The sequence below is a fragment of the Meles meles genome, chromosome 18 (genome assembly GCF_922984935.1).
Source record: "Meles meles chromosome 18, mMelMel3.1 paternal haplotype, whole genome shotgun sequence".
Lineage (NCBI taxonomy): Eukaryota > Metazoa > Chordata > Mammalia > Carnivora > Mustelidae > Meles > Meles meles.
Window position 1 is genome coordinate 8,476,063 of NC_060083.1, and position 18,999 is coordinate 8,495,061.

The 18,999-nt window shown below is 47.3% G+C and overlaps 1 protein-coding gene across 6 annotated transcripts in view; it reads left to right on the forward strand.

The window, feature by feature from the left end:
* Positions 1 to 416: 416 nt before the first annotated feature.
* PIK3R6 (phosphoinositide-3-kinase regulatory subunit 6) overlaps positions 417 to 18,999 on the forward strand; it is a 53,758-nt gene continuing 35,175 nt past the window's right edge. For 3 of the 6 annotated variants that reach the window (XM_045985093.1, XM_045985097.1, XM_045985096.1), the window contains exons 1-3: positions 418 to 788; positions 3,610 to 3,800; positions 4,514 to 4,637. In XM_045985093.1, the coding sequence (XP_045841049.1) occupies positions 3,642 to 3,800; positions 4,514 to 4,637 (283 nt within the window). In that variant the 5' untranslated portion in view covers positions 418 to 788; positions 3,610 to 3,641. Of the gene's footprint in view, positions 789 to 879; positions 938 to 3,609; positions 3,801 to 4,513; positions 4,638 to 18,999 lie in introns of all 6 variants that reach the window. The other 3 variants (XM_045985098.1, XM_045985099.1, XM_045985095.1) reach the window with 2 other exon arrangements.

Consider the following 18,999-nt stretch of genomic DNA (forward strand, 5'->3'; position numbering starts at 1 on the left):
TGCTCTCGAGGTAAACACAGCCCGGGGGAAGATCAACACTGATTATCAGGGGGTGGAGACGAAAAACTATACTAGGAGGGCGGGGCCGCGGGGCTGGCCGTACTCCTTTTCACTCTGTATACTTCTGTAAGAGTGGTTTTTGTAATGAAAATGTATCTGTGAGTGGCTTAAGTAATTTTTTTATTAGAGATTTTATTTATTTACTTGACAGAGAGGGACAGCGAGAGAGGGAACAGAAGCGGGGGGTGGGGGGGGAGCAGGAGAAGCAGACTCCCTGCTCAGCAGGGAGCCCGATGTGGGGCTCCATCCCAGGACCCTGGGATCATGACCTGAGCTGAAGGCAGATGCTTAACCGACTGAGCCACCCAGGTGCCCCTTAAGTAATGCTTTGAAACACTAAAATTTTAAAAAAAGAAACGTTGACATTACAATCAAAACTCTCTTTCCTCAAAAATAAGACTGAAAGAATGAGTGGTTGAATATAGAGCACAAGCCTGCTTCCTACCACGTCCCCCGACTCTAGTCCTAACTCTACACGCACACTCACCCCCGGACAGCCCTGCCAGAGATAAGGATGGAAATTCCCGGACGCCGTATTCTTCCGCCTCTCCACACCCATAGCTGAGACTACTAGCTGCTAACAGGTTCCCAGGAGAAACTGATGCCGCTGATTCTCAGACCGCTGGTAGCAGACCACTGCTTTAAAGCATGATGTCTTCTGCCCCTGCTTCCCTGGGCCGTGCTCTGAGGGCTGGAAGGAATTCTCTAGAAGCAGAGGTGCACATCAGGTGGGTACCTGCCGTGTCCTACGAGTCTTCTTGGAGTGGGAATGGGAGCCCAAGAGGGTGGGCCAGGCTTCTCTCTGACTTGTCCCTGTAGGTCCTCCCAGGGGAGCTGAGGGAAGCCCCTGGTTCGAGTCCCACACCCCACCATGTAGGTGAGCCGTCTCCATAACTGTCCCAGGTCGGGAGGTGGTTGTATACATGAAGGAAGGTGTGTTCCACTTGCATACCGCTCCTGCCTTTCTCACCAACCAGACAGCAATTTGGTTTTGGGTGTCGTTCATAAGTTTTGGGGTTATAAACCCGGAGTCAGTGGTCAGGATGGAGGTATAGAGCTCTGGGTGCACTTCCTTTTTTAATGAGCTTTTGTTTGTTTGAGAGAACACAAGCTGGGCCAGCAGCAGGCAGAGGGAGAAGCAGACTCCCCACTGAGCAGGGATCCTGACACTGAACTTGATCCCAGGACCCCAGAATCACGACCCAAACTGAAGGCGGATGCTTAACCGACTGAGCCGCCCAGGCACCCGCCCTGAACACACTTCTAAGAGGACTTCACTTTGTGAAAAAGTCTGGGCGGGAGGAACTAGGAGTGTGTGATTCAGAGTCACTGGGGGAGAGGAGAGAAAGCAGAAAAACCCCTCCACACTACCCCAGCCCACCAGTCCAACAGCATGGCACAGACCAAGGGCATCTGGACAATAGCATGTCCATGGGGGATTTTCATTTTTAGTTTTTTATTTAAATTCAATTTAAGTAATATAGTGTATTATTAGTTTCAGAGGTAGAATTTAGTGATTCATCAGTTGCATAGAACACCCAGTGCTCATTACACCACGTGCCCTCCTTAATGCCCGTCACCCTGTTACCCCTCTCTCCCAGCTATCTTCCCTCCAGCAACCCTCAGGTTGTTTCCTACAGTCAGGAGTCTCTTATGGTTTGTCTCCCTCTCTGCTTTCGTTTTATTTTTCCTTCCCTTCCCCTTTGTTCCTCTGTTTTGGTTCTTAATTTCCACATATGAGTGGCATCAAATGATGTCTGTCTTTCCCAAGGAGGATTGTTAAATCGCTTGCTAGGAGATGTGTACAGGCTTTTGCCCGCCTCGCCCTGTAATCTTCAGGAAGATCTACATTGCTTATTGGGACTTCCTGTGGGTGGATTCCTTAGAAAATGGCAAGGGCTGATGAAATCTGCCTTTACTGCTTGAGCTTCCCGAGACAATTCCCACAGGTGTAGTGGAGCGAGGGCACAGGTGACCCCAGGCGTCTTGTATCCAAAGCAAACAAGCTTCAGTGACTCCAGTGCGGGGATCCCCAGCTCTGGTCCCCTTGCCCACTGCTGTATCAAAAGGATTTAATGTAATGGGTTTAAAAGTTACAAATGTAATTTGCTTAAAGCTCTTGGCTGCTTAGTAATGGGTAGACAATGATACAAAGTATCTCAGTGACTAGAAGGGGCTGGAGGGGGCCTTTCTGCAACATTGGAAAAGAGATTCCGCCCGAAGAAGAGCTTCTGGAGAGGCCAGGCGTCCCTGGGATCAGTCAAAAGGGCAGTGCCACCTCACCCTGCTGATGGCTGGGTGGTGCAAGGGACACGTAGGGGTCCTTGGTCCTTCCTTTCTCCCTCCTCTTCACTCTTCCTTGTTCCTGGCTGCCTGTCGCACAGCTGCTCCTTGCAGGGGACAGCTCTGGGGCTGTCCATGGTCACCAGGCAGCCTGTGGCTATCACACCCAGTGTGCGGGCCAAGACGTTAGCTGTTGAAAGAGGACAGCGCGGCCACAGGAGGCCCTGTCAGCTTGTGATTTCCGATTCAGTTAGGCTGAAACTGATAAGGAGAGGGGGTTGCCCACTATGGCCACACTGACTGGGGCTGCTGCTGAGTGTCGGTCATGCGGGGGTGGAGTCGCTGGTCTTTATCCTGTCCTGGACTTACTGCCCTCATTCACTCCCCCATCCATCCATTCGTTGTATTTAATGAGCCAAACAGTCTCTTAAGAGTCTCTTGTCCTGAGACGGATAGGATAATGAGTAAGATCTGAGTAAGACCTAGCCTCTGCCTCCCTGGGACTTACTGGGGGAGGGTGGAGAGATGAGGCAGAACTCAAAGACATAGAATATAATTCCAGTCATGTGAGGGGGTGCAGAAAAGTACATATGGCAGGGAGACTGACCCACGGAGCAAATGATTTAAAATTCTGGACTTTTTTTTTTTTTTTTTTAATGCACTCTTCTGCAGAACCCATCTAAATCTTGGTAGAAAAAAAGACCAGTCACTTCTTTTTTGCAAAGGAGAAACCCAAGTGACGGAAATCCAACTCAAATTGTCTTACTGAAAAAAGGAGGGCAAGAGAATGCAATGATTCACGTAGTCAAACAATTAGGAGTATATCCAGGCATTAGGGTTTCAGGGATGCCTGAATCCAGGCATTCAAACAGCACTGTCAACAATCAGTCTCTCTCCAGAACCATTTACCATTAGGCCAAATCAGTTGAGAGCATAGTGTCTGTGAGCTTTCCAAAGGTCTAGAAGGGTGTTGAAGATTTCCCAAAATATTGCTTGGCTTCAAAGTGTGAGGGAAAAAAAAAAAAAAATAGAACGCGAGGAGCTAGCCAGTGGGTCCCTACCTTGGATGTAGTCTGCTCCCTGGAACTGCTCCCTCCTAATTGCCAAGGTCAGCAGATGCTTTCATCCGCCTCCTCACCCGGGTCCTCTCTGCAGTCTTTGATGCCACTGACCGCCATGTCCTTGACACCCTCCCCTCCCCCAGCTTGCATGGCACTCTGCTGTTCTCCAGGCTCTCTGACTTGTGTTTTTGTTCTTTTCTGCTAGAGCCGGGAAGACTGAAAGGGACCCCACAGCACATGCTCCAGCCTGGAGCTCAGGGGTCACCTGGACCACCATGGAGCTGCAGGTGTCCAAGATTCCTGGGACGGATCACAGTGATGGGATTAAACCTGGGCTTGGGTTCAAGGAACCACCAGGTGGAGACAGGCCTTGGGAGTCTGGCCATTCTCCTACAGGTAACAGGGAGCCACTGAAGGCTGTACTGGGGACGTAATGTGATCAGATTTGTGTTTCAGCACAAAGAGCACAGAGAGGGGCCTTTGGCTGGGAGGTGGAGGCAGGATCAGGCTTCTCTGGTCATTCAGGAGGACAATGGTGGCCCAATGAAGAGGTGAGAGCCATGGGGTGGAAAAAGGGGACAGTTTATGACACGGGACTTGGTTCCACTTAAATGGAACAGGTGAGGGAGAAGGAGGTGTTGAGGCTGACACCCAAGTTTCTGATTCTGAGATGAGGAGCAGAGAGGTGGGTTTGCAGGGGGTGGGGGAAGAGAGCCTGGTTTGTCCAGGTGGAGCTGGATATGATGGACGACCCTCTGGCTGGCAGTGTCCGGGTAGGGACAGTGGGGTTGGGGTGTCTGGAGCTTGGGAGAGAGGTCAGGGCTCCTCGCGGCATCACAGCCTGGTCAGCACGGGGGCTGGGGGGCAGAGGGGGTGGTTGGGGGATGGTGGTGCTTTGTGGAGGTTGGGGGGGTGTTTTCTGTGAAGGTGCCCGCTTCTGCCCCTTCCAAAGAAAGAACCCCCAGGGCTCCGGGGTGACCACAGAGCTTCTGCAGAAATCAGCTTCAGTGCAGGATGTGTTCTGGGAGGAGCTTTAAAGGCCACGGGGAAGGGGAAGGAAGAGGAGGGGACAGAGCTGGGTCTGGGTGACACGGGGCCTTTCTCTGCAGAGCCGGAGGCTGCCGTGGAGACTAAAGTCATCGGGGTCTCCTGTGAGGGCAGCTTCCCTGAGCCGGACCGTGGGGAGCCGGTCAGCAGAAAGACTTAGGGGAACCAAGTTCCTCCTGAAACAAGGTAGGTGCTGGCTGGGGTGTAAGGTGTCCTGGGAGGAAGCCGGGGGGACGCAGATCGGAGAAGAGCGGATGGAGGGGCTGGGAGGAGGGATGTCGGCCAGGAGCCTCGAGGGGCCAAGACGCCCCTGGCTCTTCCGTAGCAAGCCTTCGGGAGAAGGGTTACCGAGATACGGAGGCCGCTAGCGGCACTGGGCCAAGTTGCAATCATTTAGTTCTCTTCACAAGCAGCAGGGACCCAGGACCCATGAGAGGACCTGTTTCTTTTCCTCCCCGAATGCTGTAAGTGCCCATAATAGTGTAACATTTGACACACGCGGGGCGCGCCCGTGCACACTCACCGGCGGAGGCTTCTCCCGAGCAACGGCAGGTGGGCCGGGTGCGTGTTTGATGCCTGATTCGTGGCTCGGAGATGTGAGGCAAGTTGGCAAAGGCTGCAGAGCAGGCAAGCCAGGCGCCGGGTCAGGGTCAGCCTTCTGGTCCCGCCCGCACCCCTTCTGGGACATCCTCTGTCCGTCCTGCCCCCGGGGATGCAGGTGAGCATCACGCCGTCCCCGCTGCTTCTCTCTGCGCGCACGATCGAGCGACTCCTACCCGCGCCGCGCGAGGCCGGTCTCCGTGCTCCAGCCGCTGTGGCGTCGAGTGTGGCATGAGTGACCCACAGAAAGTAAAGGGCGCGGGGGGCCTCGGTGAGGTGAGGCGGGTTCGTGCAGGCGACCTTGAGGCGTGGGGGCTCTTCGGGAGGCGACACATGAGCCTTGAGGGGCAGGGAGCGTCTGTGTGCACAGGAGAGACGGCAAGCGTCCCCGTGGGCAACAAGGCGTGCGAACCCACAGAGCAGGGGAGCACGTGCGGCGGAGGGGATTGTGGGAATGCGGCGGGGGGGATTGTGGGAATGCGGCGGGGGGGATTGTGGGAATGCGGCGGGGGGGATTGTGGGAATGCGGCGGGGGGGATTGTGGGAATGCGGCGGGGGGGATTGTGGGAACGTGCCCCTCGCGACTCTGGCTGTGGAAGCTGGAGCTCCGAGAGGGCTTGCAGACGGGAGACCGCTCCGCGCCTTTCCTGTGAGAGGTTGGTGAGCATCCTTTCATTTAGTCTTGGCAATAATCCTACGAGGTTGGTGCTATTATTAGCTGTCCTTTAAAGATCGGGAAACTGAGGCACAGAGGTTCTAAGCAGTAGCCCAAGATGTCACTCACGGCCACAGAGAGCGTTGGAACCCAGGCGCCCAGCACCAAACGCCACCAGCCCAGCCACTTTGCCACACAGCGCCTCCCCGGGCCCTGCCTGGGCTGGCTGTGGTGGCTGTGAACCTGGTCCCCCGCAGATTCCTCCCAGGCTCCCTGCCATCCCCCCCCCCCCCACCCCCCGCAGAACAATGCTCTCCTTCCCTTACCCCGCACCGCCCAGACTGGCTCTCCCTCACATCCAGGTGTTTCCTCCCTGGCCAGAGGCAGACACGGCAGGGGAAACGGGCCTGCCCCATCCCCGGGGGACAGCTGGGAGCAGGGCCCCCATGTCCCCGGCGCCTCGGGAATCTAGAAAGCCCAAGCGGGCTTCACAGGCTGAGCGCTGCATTTGTGCTGTGGGTCCACTAATCCACGCTCCGAACCAAAGAACGGGGTGTGCTGTCTGGCAAGAATGACTCTCCATGGAGCACAAAGGTCAGAATGCTGGAAATAGCATTTGTCCCCCAAACTCAGAGGGGTGGAGACTGCACTGGTGGGAGGAGAAGGAAGTGGGTCAGAGGTGGGGAGGTCCCTTCTCCCTGTGCCAGAGCGAGGACAGGTGGACGGCAGAGCTGCCATCTTGGGAAACTCGGTGTTTTCCTTCCCTGGTTGTAGACCTGGAGGGTTGGCCACAGGAGGGTGCGTGGGAGGCTCCATGTAAACAACATCCTGGCCCAGGGGCCAGCAATGAGGGGAGGTTGGGGTACTGGGGTGCGCAGGGGTCGTCAGAAGCTGGGGTCTTCATTGCTGGAACACTGGCCCTGAGCCAGGCCTCCCCAGATCCTCCTCTGGGATCCTCGAGCCTGCTTCCTTGAGCCCTTCCTGTAGCTAGAAGTCTTCCCCACCTTGTCCTGCACCAGTAGTGGGCTGGGAACAGCAGCCGGGAACCGGCTCCTGTTGGCTTCTTCCTGCTCCTCCCCTCCAGCCACCTCTGTGGTTCTGTGGTGGGTCCCAGGCGTGTTTCACTCCAAGGCTTTTGCACCTGCTGAGGACTGTTTATTGCGAATATTCTGTATTTAAGGAATGGTACCCTCTGAATCCCAGCCCAGTCATTCATCCTTTGTCTCTGATCTTGTCCCTACATCAAGAATTGTGAAGCGCCTCAAATCGCCCCTCCTCGTAACTAATCAGTCAGCCAGCCACAGTTTCACTAGCGGAAACCATAAGACTCGAGAGTCCAAGACGGAGGACTTGGATGACTCATGGCGTGACGAGCACATGAGAAAACAGTCGGAGCATCTCAGGACGATACGGCCCCAGTCATTCCCATGCCTCTCGCAGGTTTCCACCCAGAGCTCACCTCCTCCACAAGATCTCCCCGAGCAACCTTCTAGAAACCTCCCCCCAGCCCTGGAGCCCCACGTTCCCCTCCCTGGCCTTGTCCTTACAGCACTGACCGTCAGCTAGTGTATGACCTAATTATCGAGTCTATGGTTCGTCCCCTGCATGCTCGAGACACACCCAGTAAAGTCAAGTCTTCATGAGAGCAGCTGTTTTTGTCTGATTGCCCTATCCCCAGGACCTGGAACGGAGTCTCACATCTAGAAGGGGCTGAATGAAGGAATGAGTGAGTGAATCCATCCGTTTACTGGGTCCCCCGTGGAAGACCTGATTTTCCTACCTGTGTCTGCAAGATGGGATCGGGCACACAGCAAGGCTCAGTAAAGGCAACACTGAATGAACACTGGGGAGCGGGGCAGGGGGAGAGGCAGCCCGCAAGGACGGGGCGGGGGTGCTTCTCCCACATGGTGGGGATCCACCCTGGGTGCTTTCCCTGCTGCCGACACCAGCTGCTAGGAATCTTCCCGACTGGTAGCAGAGGCTGGTGCATTCCTTTCCTGTGCTTTCATGTTCTTGCGGTGACTTGGGGCCGTAAGGAAGGCACGTGAGCTGATCTCTGATGTGCCCTTTGCTCGGCAAAAGCCACAATGGGACATTACAGCCTGAGTTGTCCAAGGTGGGACCTGAGCTGGACCCCCATGCACAGGTGGCAGAGGGCGATGTCCTTCTCACTGCCATGCCTGGGTCCCTTTCCCCGACATGGTCGTCTCCTTCGCCAGCATTCTGAGCACCAATGCAGTCTTCGTTTCATGTGCCATTTGTCCAACCAGCCGTACCCCCACAGACTTGTTTCTGCTCCCTAGCCTGAGAATGGTCAGGGATGACAGTGGACCCCGTCCTGTCTTCCTATGAGTGCCTAATATTCATTCAATGATATTTATCGGGGGCCTTCTATTGGTATAAGCAGCGGCAGGTAATGGGGACCCAGCAGTGCATAAACAGAGTCCTGCCCTCAGGGAACATTCTAGCAGAGGCAACCAGTCCATTCTCAAATGGGACCCCATGCACGGTGCCCGGGGAAGTGGAGAGGCACTGCGTGGGTGTTTGTTGACCAACTCACATGGGCACGTTGGCAACCCCAGTGCCCAGCTCACAAAAACTATCCTTTTTGTTTTTTAAAGATTTATTTATTTATTGGAGAGAAAGCACAGGGCAAGGGAGGGGCGGCGAGAGAGGAAAGAGCATCTTAAGCAGCCTCCCTGCTCATCGCAGAGCTGAACACGGGGCTCGATCCCATGACCCGTGAAGTCAGATCATGACCCAGCGGAAACCAAAAGTCAAATGTTTAACGGACTGAGCCACCCAGGCACCCCTGAAAAGCCATTCTTTATTAGCGCCTCTTGGAACATTAGGACTAGAGACGCAACGTAGCTCACAGACGGCACGCTGTCTGCCTCCAGCAGCCCCGCGGCGGTGTAAATGATGCCCCAGCCAAGCTCCTGAGCACAGAGAACACTGGTGTCTCTGCCCCTGCCCACGGACTGGGTACGCCCATGGGCTATTGCTGTGCAGGACAGTGGACCCTGTCTTGACAGATCTCCCCATTGTTCCTTTTACATAAAAGCTGGAGATCTGGATTTTTATATAAAATATGACTTCTTAATAGTTTAGATCTTCTAAACTGTTCTTCTTCTGGGGAGAGGAGCCAGTGAATGGCCCAGACAAGGGGTGAGGATGCTGGCTTTTCACTACAGAGTGGTTTGAACCTTCTCAATTGGCCATTGGCATGGTGGTTCATCAAAAAGATTTATCGATCTGTACTAGGCAGAGCGTGTCACTGAGGCACTGGGGTGAATCTGGGAAATGAGTTTGTTATTTGCCATGTTATGGACATAGGTCCCTGAGAATGTCGGTGTGCTGATTGTGGGGCAGGCGTGTGGCCACTAGGGCCACAATGCCGTCCTTAGAAAATCCTTAAAAAGTCAGGGCCCCAGTTCAAAGGGCAAGGACCATGTCTCCCTCATTCACATCTGAACACCCACACCCTTGCCCAATTTCTGCTGCCTGGACTGGACCATGTTCCATAGATCCTCTGTTTTGCTTAGCAACATCAGTCATTCTGAACACTCCCAGGAACTAGGAAAAGAGCCGTGGGACCTCTGAGCCGCCCAACTGGAGGTTCCCTGTCTGTAGAACTTCCTGCTCTTTTCTGGATCTGTTTTCTCAGGCTTTATTTCTGTATTTTACCTACAAGACAATACCATGTGCCTATCTGGCTTCCCAGCCTTCTGCAAGAGCAGAGATGGCTGAGACACGGTTGCTGCCAATACGGGGGAGCCCTTTTTGGAATTAGAACCATCCCCTCCAAGCAGACACATTAGCGAGTGCCACACATTAGCAGACACAAAGAAGCGAGTGCCTCTTTGCATGGATGAATTACAAAACCTCGCCCTCCCCGGCAGGCTGGGTTACCAAAAGGCCAGCAAAATGGTCGACCAGATAGTAGCCCCCATTCACCCACTAAGTGCACTAAGGTGCACCCCCACTGCTGAGATGGGACTCATACCCAGGGAGTCAGAAAGTACGAGCCATTCAGGGCCGGATGGAGGCTGCCGTCACCTGCAGACAGCCCCTGAAATCGTCGGCGTGCAACAACGTGCCGCGAGCCCCCATGAGATTCATCGAGAAGACCTTCAGAGACCTGTTTTGGTGCCAAAACGGGCAGGCTTCATTTCCTAAGAAATGCGTGCCATCGTGAAGCGAAGAGAGGTGATGCTGATGCATTCTGAGAATGACCCGCGCTCTGCTCCCTTCCATTTCCTGTCTGGGTGCAAGCTTGTCCCCTGAGGGCTCCCCCACCATCTTATGGTCAACAGCCCCAAAGGACAGGAAATAGATCACAGAGGTCCCCTGCGGAGGAGCAGGGGGGCCACAAAGCATCTCCAGCACCCGTGCAAATATTCATAAGCACCGAAGAAGCGTTTGCTGAATGAATGAGCGAGCAAATGAATGAAGAGAAAAATGGCTAAGGGAGCTTTCCGACATTGGTTGTTTACGCTTCTTACAATTTTTACTTTCTGTTAAAAATCGGCTCAGAATAGCCCCAGCTTTGCACCGTGAGTCCTGAGACATGCACACGTCTTTTAATCTATCTCTCTGTGATTTCTTTTCCTTCGAGGATGCTCAATATCCCTTATCCGCGGATTCCACCTGGACAGAAGCTTACCTGAGTGTTCATTTCTTTCTTTTTCACTAGGGCAGAGAGTGCCCTGTGAGATTTGGAGGTGGGAGAAGAAGGGGTGCAGAGGGCAAGGGAGGTGGCCATGACCTCATCCCCCCGGTTGAGATCGAACTCTAGCCCTGGTTTCATCATTCATTAGCCATGGGATTTGGGGCTAGACACTGCACCGTTCTTCTACAGAATGTTAATTCAGCATCCACTGGGTACCAGCACTTGCCCAAGAAGTGGACATGCTATGGTGAATAGACCCGGGAGGGCCCAGTGTTGATGGAGCTCATGTTCTAATGAATAGCCAAGAAAATTAATCATGACGCAGGAGAACTTCTGATACTGATAAATGCTATGAGTAAAATAAAAGCGTGTGCTAGCGGATCACCTGGGGTGGACGGTGGGGCTTATTTTAGATAGATTGACCAGGAAAGGCCTCTCTGAGGAGGTAAAATTTTAAATGAGACCTGAGTATCGAGAAGGAGCTCACTGTGGGTGTTCCAGGCAGAGCCATGTGAAGGTCCTGAGGCAGGTCTGGGAAGTGTGAGTAACACAATGAGCCAAGATGTGAGAGCCTCGTGAGCCAGGAGGAGAGGGGGCAGAGATGAACCTGGAGAGGTCCACTGGGGCCAAATGAGGCAAGATTTAGGCAGGGTGAGGAGTGGGGAGTTATTCTAAGATCCAAGAGAAGCCATTAGAGGGCTTCAATCAAGGACTGGGGTGTAGAGAAAGAGTGGATGCAGGGGGACTTATTGGGGGATGACCACGATCTGAGCAAGAAGTGATGATAGCTTGATCCCCGTGCATTGGGCAGAGATTATCATTTTCATTCTTAATCACAGTTAATAGAGGGGGACCTGGGATTCCCACATCCTGGGTCCCACTTGGGAAGCTTCTCTCGGCCTCTCTGCATCACTGGGTCTGGAGTCAGGGTCTGTCCTGTCCCCACCATGTGGTGGCTCAGACCACCCCACGTTGCCATTTCCAGCTCCTCCCCCCAGACTGGGGACATCCTGGGGTCAGCCACATGCTCTTATCCACGGTTGGATTTTCAGGTTTGTATGTTCACAATTCCTTCAGTTTCGATGTCTACTCTCACCCATGAAAACATGCCACGAAGCCTTTTCAGAAAGAATGAGCAGCAATGAATGCTCAGCATGTTCCTGTCTTCGGTAGAGTTTTGGGTCCCTCATCTCCACACCAAGCCCTTTTTCAAAATTTTGTCACGAAACACTTTGACATTCTCCCTGGCACTTTGGGACACCCATGTCACCCAGGGGATGAAGAGGCCAAGGATGAGCACTGCAGGTACCCAGGAAGAGAGAGAAGGGCAATTATTTTAATAGTTTTATCATTTATTTTAATTTACCCTGCTTTTAGGTTAACACACGCAGGGCAACGTGACGGCAGTCTTCCTAAGCTGGGTGGTGGACTCACAGGTGTCCATCTTATTGGTAGGTTTCACGACACTCTTGGGCACACTCTGTTCTGCAATAAAAAATAAAGTCACACATCGTCTTGGTTGATAAAAATCTCAATTCTGGGGTGCGTGGGTGGCTCAGTGGGTTAAGCCTCTGCTTTTGGCTTAACCAGGGTCCTGGGATCGAGCCCCACATTGGGCTCTCTGCTCAGCAGGGACCCTGCTTCCCCCTCTCTCTGCCTACTTGTGATATCTCTCTGTGTCAAATAAATAAAGTCCTTTTTAAAAAATCTCAATTCCTGTGAATTCCTATCCACCCACCCCCCGGCACCATTCATTTTCACGTGTGTTCTCATCACCACCACATCTTCCTCGCAATTAATTTGTTAAAAGAGAACAGGGCATGTGTCCTGTAGAGGTTCTCGGAGTCTGGATTTTCCATCCTGGTTGTATGTGTCCGCATACTCCATATTTTCTGTAAATCGGCCAACAGATGTAGAGGCATGTTTGCATTTGGAATATATAAAACATGCACAAGTTTTAAAAATTAAAGTGGTCAAAAAAGGTGTCTATTGAAAGATCAGAGGACTTCCCGGCCCCTTTCCTCAAGTGTGTTCCCAGAGGCAGTTAGTGTCACGTGTGCAAATGACCTAGATCTGGTTTTATAAGCCCGTGAGAACACCATCAAATGAGGAGTGCTTTTTGCCTCTTTGTGTAGTAAATTCTGGAGTTTGGTGAAAAGTATTTAAGCGTATAAGCACATGGTGCCAGTTACAAATTAGGGTGTGGGCTCCTCTCTTTAAAAAAATAATAATAATGTACTTAAGAAGATTTACGTGCAGTGAAATTGACTGTTCTTACCATACCCTTCTATGAGTTTTAACACATGTGATGTGACCGTCCCCAATCAGGATACAGTCATTCCATCACCCCAGAGAGTTCCCCCTTGCCCCTTAGTAGTCAACCCCTCTCCCTACCCTAACCCCTTACAACCGCTGACCTATTTTCTGACCCTATAGTTTTTTCTTTTCTAGAATGCCCTAGATGGAATTCCCAAATGGAAACATACAGCATGTAACCTTTTGAGTCTGGCTTCCTTTCCTCAGCATGAGATTCGTCATGTTGTTGTATGTAACAATAGTTGATCTCTTTGTGTCACTGAGTATCCCACTGTATGAACGTATCGATTTGCTTATCCATTCACCCTTGAAGGCATCAGGTGGTTTGCCATTTGGGGCCCTTACGAACAGAGCTGGTACACATACCCATGAAGAGGTTTTCGTGTGAAATTGTCATCCTTCTATATAGGAAATAGGATTGGGATTTCAGGATCACATAGTAAGTGATGTTTAACTTTATGGGAGATTGCCAGACTCTTTTCTGAATGGCAGTGCTGTTTTGCATTCCCGCCAGTAATGTGTGAGCATTTCTGTTTCTCCTCATCCTCTCCACAAAGTTTTGTATTGTTGCCACTAAATTTTGGTCAATCCCGATGGTGTATGGTGGTATCTCTGGTTTTAATCCGCAATTCCCTGATGACTAATAACATGCATTTTTTTCTTGTGCTTATTTGCCACATATATATTGCCATATATATATATTTTGGATGAACTGTTTAAATAAGTATTTTTTCTACTTGGGGCTATTATTTGTTTTCTTATCATGGAGTTTTGTGAATTCTTTATATGTCCTGGATACAAGTTCTTTGTCAGATTTGTGATTTGAAAATATTTTCTCCAAGTCTGTGCTTTGTCTTTTCATTTTTTTCTTCTTTTTTTAAAAGATTTTATTTATTTATTTCACAGAGATTGCAAGTAGGCAGAGAGGCAGGCAGAGAGAGAGGGAAGCAGGCTCCCCACTGAGCAGAGAGCCCAATGCGGGGCTCGATCCCAGGATTAACCTGAGCTGAAGGCACAGACTTAACCCACTGAGCCACCCAGGTGCCCCTGTCTTTTCATTTTCTTTTCTTTTTTTTTTTTTTTAAAGATTTTATTTATTTATTTGACAGAGAGAGAGATCACAAGTAGGCAGAGAGGCAGGCAGAGAGAGGAGGAAGCAGGCTCCCCGCGGAGCAGAGAGCCCGATGCTGGGCTCGATCCCAGGACCCTGAGATCATGACCTGAGCCGAAGGCAGTGGCTTAATCCACTGAGCCACCCAGGCGCCCCTCTTTTCATTTTCTTAAAGCTACTTTTTTTGCAAAGCCAAAGTTTTTAATTTTGGCAAAGTCCAGTTTATCAATTTTTCCCTTTATGGATCATGCTTTTAGTATCATATCTAAGAATTCTCTCTAACCCAAGGTCATGAAGACTTTTCCCTGTATTTTCTTCTAAACCTTTATAGTTTTACCTTTTACATTCAGACTGTGATGCATTTTAAGTTCACTTTGATTTGAGGTGTGGGATTTAAGTTGAGGTGCTTTGGGTTTTTTGTTGTTGTTGTTGTTGTTTTTGCATATTGATGATTGATTGATTGTTCCAGACAATTTGTTGAAAAGACTTATCCTTCCCCTTTGACTTGTCTTTACAACTTTGTAAAAAATCAATTGGTTGGGGGCGCCTGCGTGGCTCAGTGGGTTAAGCCTCTGCCTTTGGCTTGGGACATGGTCTCGGGGTCCTGGGATAGAGCCCCACGTTGGGCTCTCTGCTTGGCGGTGAGCCTGCTTCCCCCTCTCTCTCTGCCTGCCTCTCTGCCTACTTGTGATCTCTGTCAAATAAATAAATAAAATCTTCTAAAAAATCAATTGGTTGTTTCAATGTGTGTCTATTTCTGGACACTCTATTCTATTCCTTGAATTTGTGTCTAGTCCTTCACTAATAATTTTATGGTTGTTTTTAAAATAGGGAGACGAGTCCTCAAATTTAAAAAAAAAATTTTTTTGCTACTTCAGTTCTTAGAAATTTTAGAATCTGCTTATCTTCTATCTGCAACAAAAATCTGCTGATATTTTTATTGGAATTACATTAAATCTATAAATCAGTTGGGAAGAAGGGACATCTCAATCATTTTGGGTCTTCCAGGTCATAAACAGTGTGTGTCTCCATTTATTTCAGTGTTCTTTGATTTATTTCATCAGCATTTTGTGGTATTCATCGTACAGATCCTGTAAGTGTTTTGTTGGCTCTATTTCTCTTTTTAAGTATTTCTCTCTTTTCCTTTTGGAGCTACTTTAAATGGCATTGCATTTTAAATTTTGGTTTCCAGTTGTTCCTTTCTTAGCATATAGAAATATGCCTGATGTTGTATGCTGACATTACATCCTGTGATCCTGGCAAACTCACTTATTAGTTCTAGGAGATTTTTTGGTAGAGTCTTAGGGATTATATATGTACACCTAGTATGTGTGAATAGGGTTGTTTTATTTGCAAATAGTTTTATTTCTTCCTTTCCAATATGTACGCCTCTTTTCTTTTTCTACTTTTTTTTCTGTCTTATTACACTGCCTTCCAATAATACGTTGATTTGTTGAATAGAAGTGGTGAGAGTGAATGTCTTTGTCTTTTCCTGATCTTTGAGAGGAACTGTTCAGTTGTTGTTTTTTTTTTTTAATATTTATGTATGTTAGTTGGGAGGTTTTTTGGTCTAAGCCCTGTATCGGATTAATGAAGTTCCTTTATAGTCCTAATTTATTCTAAGTTTTTATCATACAGTTAAAATTTGTTGAACATTTTCACTGCCTCAGTTATTCCTAATAAGAACGTATAGTTTTTCTTTTTTAGTCTTTAATACAACAGATTACCGTGATTGACTTTCAGATATTGAACCAGTCTTGCATCCCTGGGATAAACCCCACCAAGTTGTTATAAATTATTCTTTTTATATATTCCTAGTCTTCATTCGCTAATATTTTGCTAAGAATTTTTTTCATATGTGTTTATAAAGGATATAGGTCTGTTTTCTTTTCTTGTACTATTTTTGTCTGGTTTTAATATCAGGAGAGTGCTAGACTCCTAAAATGAGTTGTGAAGGGTTAACCCACTTATTTTACTTTGGGGACATATGGATTATTTAGAAATGTGTTGTTTAATATTCCAGTATTTGGAGATGTTCTAATTATTTTTATGTTACTAATTTCAAGGTTAATTTCATTATGATCAGTAAGTCTGCTTTGTATAATTCAGTTATTTTCAATTTATTAAGGTTTGTTTTGTAACCAAGGGTATTGTCTATCTTGGTGAGTGTTTCATGTACACTTGAAAAGAATTCATATGCTGCTGTTGTTGTATGTAGTGTTCTATGAATGCCAGTTAAATTCAGTTGGTTGATAGTATTCAGTTTTTCCATGTCCTTCTTGATTTTCTATCTGCTGGTTCTATCAGTCACTGAGAGAGTACTGTTAAAATTTCCAACTATAATTGTGGATTTGCCTACTTACAATTTAGTTTCATTAGTTTTTCCTTTGTGTATTTTGAAGCCCTGTTTTTAAGGGCATACATGTTTAGAATTGTTATAGCTTCTTCATAAATTGACTCTTTTATTATTATGAAATGTAATAAGAAGCTTATTCTGGCAATTTTCCTTGCTCTGAAATTATTTTGTCTCATAATAATACCCCTACCTCAGCATTCTTTTGATGAATATTCAAGTAGTATATATATTTTTTGTTCTTTTGCTTCCTATGATATTATATTTGAAGTAAATTTATTGTAAACAGCATAGAGTTGGTTCCGATTTTTTTTTTAGTGCTGACTGTCTATGTCTTTTAATTAGTGTGTTTAGACAGTTTACATTTAATATAACCATTAATATATTTTTATTCAGGTCTACCACTTTATTATTCATCTTCTGTTTGTTATTTCTTAGTTTTGTTGCTCTGATAGAGGGAAGAAAGCATTAAGGATTCTTCCCACGCCCTTGGAACTGTAGTTCCTCTAGTCAGAGGGAAGAATTTCCCTTTTTCAGAATTTTAGGCACCTGTTTGGCCACTATGGCCAACCACTGTTGCTGCTATTGCTATTAAAAGATTGCCTGGGGGATATGGAAGGAGGAATTGCAAAAGAAAAAGTAAATCCCCCATCTCTTCAATCCTTTGAGGACCCTTTTTTGATCCTCAGAGCAGAAAGAGAGGCTTTTCTTTTAGCTTCTTCTGTCTGCCCTAAGTGTGGACTGGTGAGTTTTAGGCTATCTTTGTGGTCCAGATCGGGGTATAATGGGGAGAGGGGAAGTGAAGAAAACTCATTGCCAGATTGTTCATGAACTGGTTTTCTTCCCCATTCTGCCTGATATCATTTACTTCTCAGCATCCTCAGATAGCCATTCCATGCATACCATCCAGAATTTTTAGTTTTTTTTTTTTGAGTGGGGGAGTTACAACAGAGTGTACTTACTCCATGTTAACTAGAACCAGGACCTTCAATGTCACATTTTGATGTTTAGTTGTTTCTTGTTTTGTTTTGTTTTTTAGGATTTTATTTATTTGAGAGAGAGAGAGAAAGAGAGAGCATGAGAAGGTAGAAGGTCGAGGGAGAAGCAGACTCCCTGCAGAGCTGAGAGCCCAGTGTGGGACTTGATCCCAGGGCTCCAGGATTGTGACCTGAGCTGAAAGCAGTTGCTTAACCAGCTGAGCCACCCAGGCGCCGTGATGTTTAGTTTTTACTGACTTTTTACAGTACATCTGAGGAAATTAAGAAATACGTTTTTAAAAATTAATGTGTTAGAAATGTCTTAACTATTTTGTTACCTAGTGTTTGAAATGAGTACTTCTGAAAATCTTTTTAATTCAGTATATGTAAATATACATCATTATTTTTATGTCTGCTTAGTATTCCATTGCACAGTAACTTTAATTTGCTTAATTGACACTCTGCCATTGGGCCTTTAAGTTTCTTCTGTTTTTCTCCCTGTATAAACAATGTTTTGATGGATATTGTTGTATACTTTCCTTATGCACTTATCCAATTATTTCCTTAGGATAAATTCCTAAGAGTGGAGTTGCTTGGACAAAAAGTATACATATTTTGAATTTTGATGTTTATTGCCCAACTACCCTCCAGGAAAGCTATACCAATTTCTGCTCTCACCAACTGAGTACAAAGAAAATTTTCTCATATCTTCAGCAACGGTTGTTTTTATCTTTTCTAATAATTTCCAACGGTATATCACATTTTAACACACCTTCCTATGATTATCAATCATCTAGAATTATTCAGAATACATTATAATTTTAATTCATTCAATTCAATCAGTGATATTTTATACTTTTAATATTAATTTTTATTATGGTAAAATATACATATCATAAAATTTTCCATTTTAACCATTTTAAAGTGTATGGATTTGGTGTCATTAAGCGCATTCACAACATTGTATAATCACCACAGTCCATTTCCAGAAATTTTTCATCATCTCTGTACCCACTGAATAATAATTCTCCTCTCCTCCTTCCCCACAAGCCCTGGTAACCTCTGTTACACTTTTCTGTCTCTGTGAATCTGCCTATTGTTAGTACCTCATGTAAATAGAATCAAATATTTGTCCTTTTGGCCTGACGTATTTCACTTGCATGATGATTTCAAGGCTCATCCATGATGTAGCGTGTGTCCAAAGTTCATTCCACTTTAAGGTTGAATAATTTTCCATCATATGGATATACCACATTTTGTTTACCCATTCACCAGTTGATGGACATTTGGAGTATTTCCAATTTGGGGCTATTTTGAATAATGCTGCCATGAATGCTGATATGCAAGTATCTGTAGAGTCCCTATTTTCAGTTCTTTTGGGTATTTACCTAGGAGTGGAATTTCTGGGTCCTGTGGTAAATCTGTGTTTAACTTTATGAGGAATCACTGTACTCTTTTTCCACCACAGCTGCACCATCTTGAATTCCAACCAGCAACACACCAGGTCTAAAGTTTCCATATCCTTGCCAACCCTTGCTGTCGCTTTCTTTTTTAAACAGCTGTCCCAGTGGGTGCGGAGTGATGCATCTATATTTTTAAAATACCTTTATTAGATTTTGCTATCAAAGATCAGTTGGCTTTTTCAGAGAATTTCTCCTTCTTTATGCTTTTGAACAGTTGAAATAGCTTAACATTTTTCATTGCTGGTTTGAGAGATCTTATCAGAGGAACCATCTGAGACGTATATCAACTTTAAAAAAAAAAAAAAAGAGAGATTTATTTATTTATTTTAGAGCATGTGTGCCAGTGGGGAAGAGGCAGAAGGAGAGAGAGAATCTCAAGCAGACTCCACACCGAGCGCAGA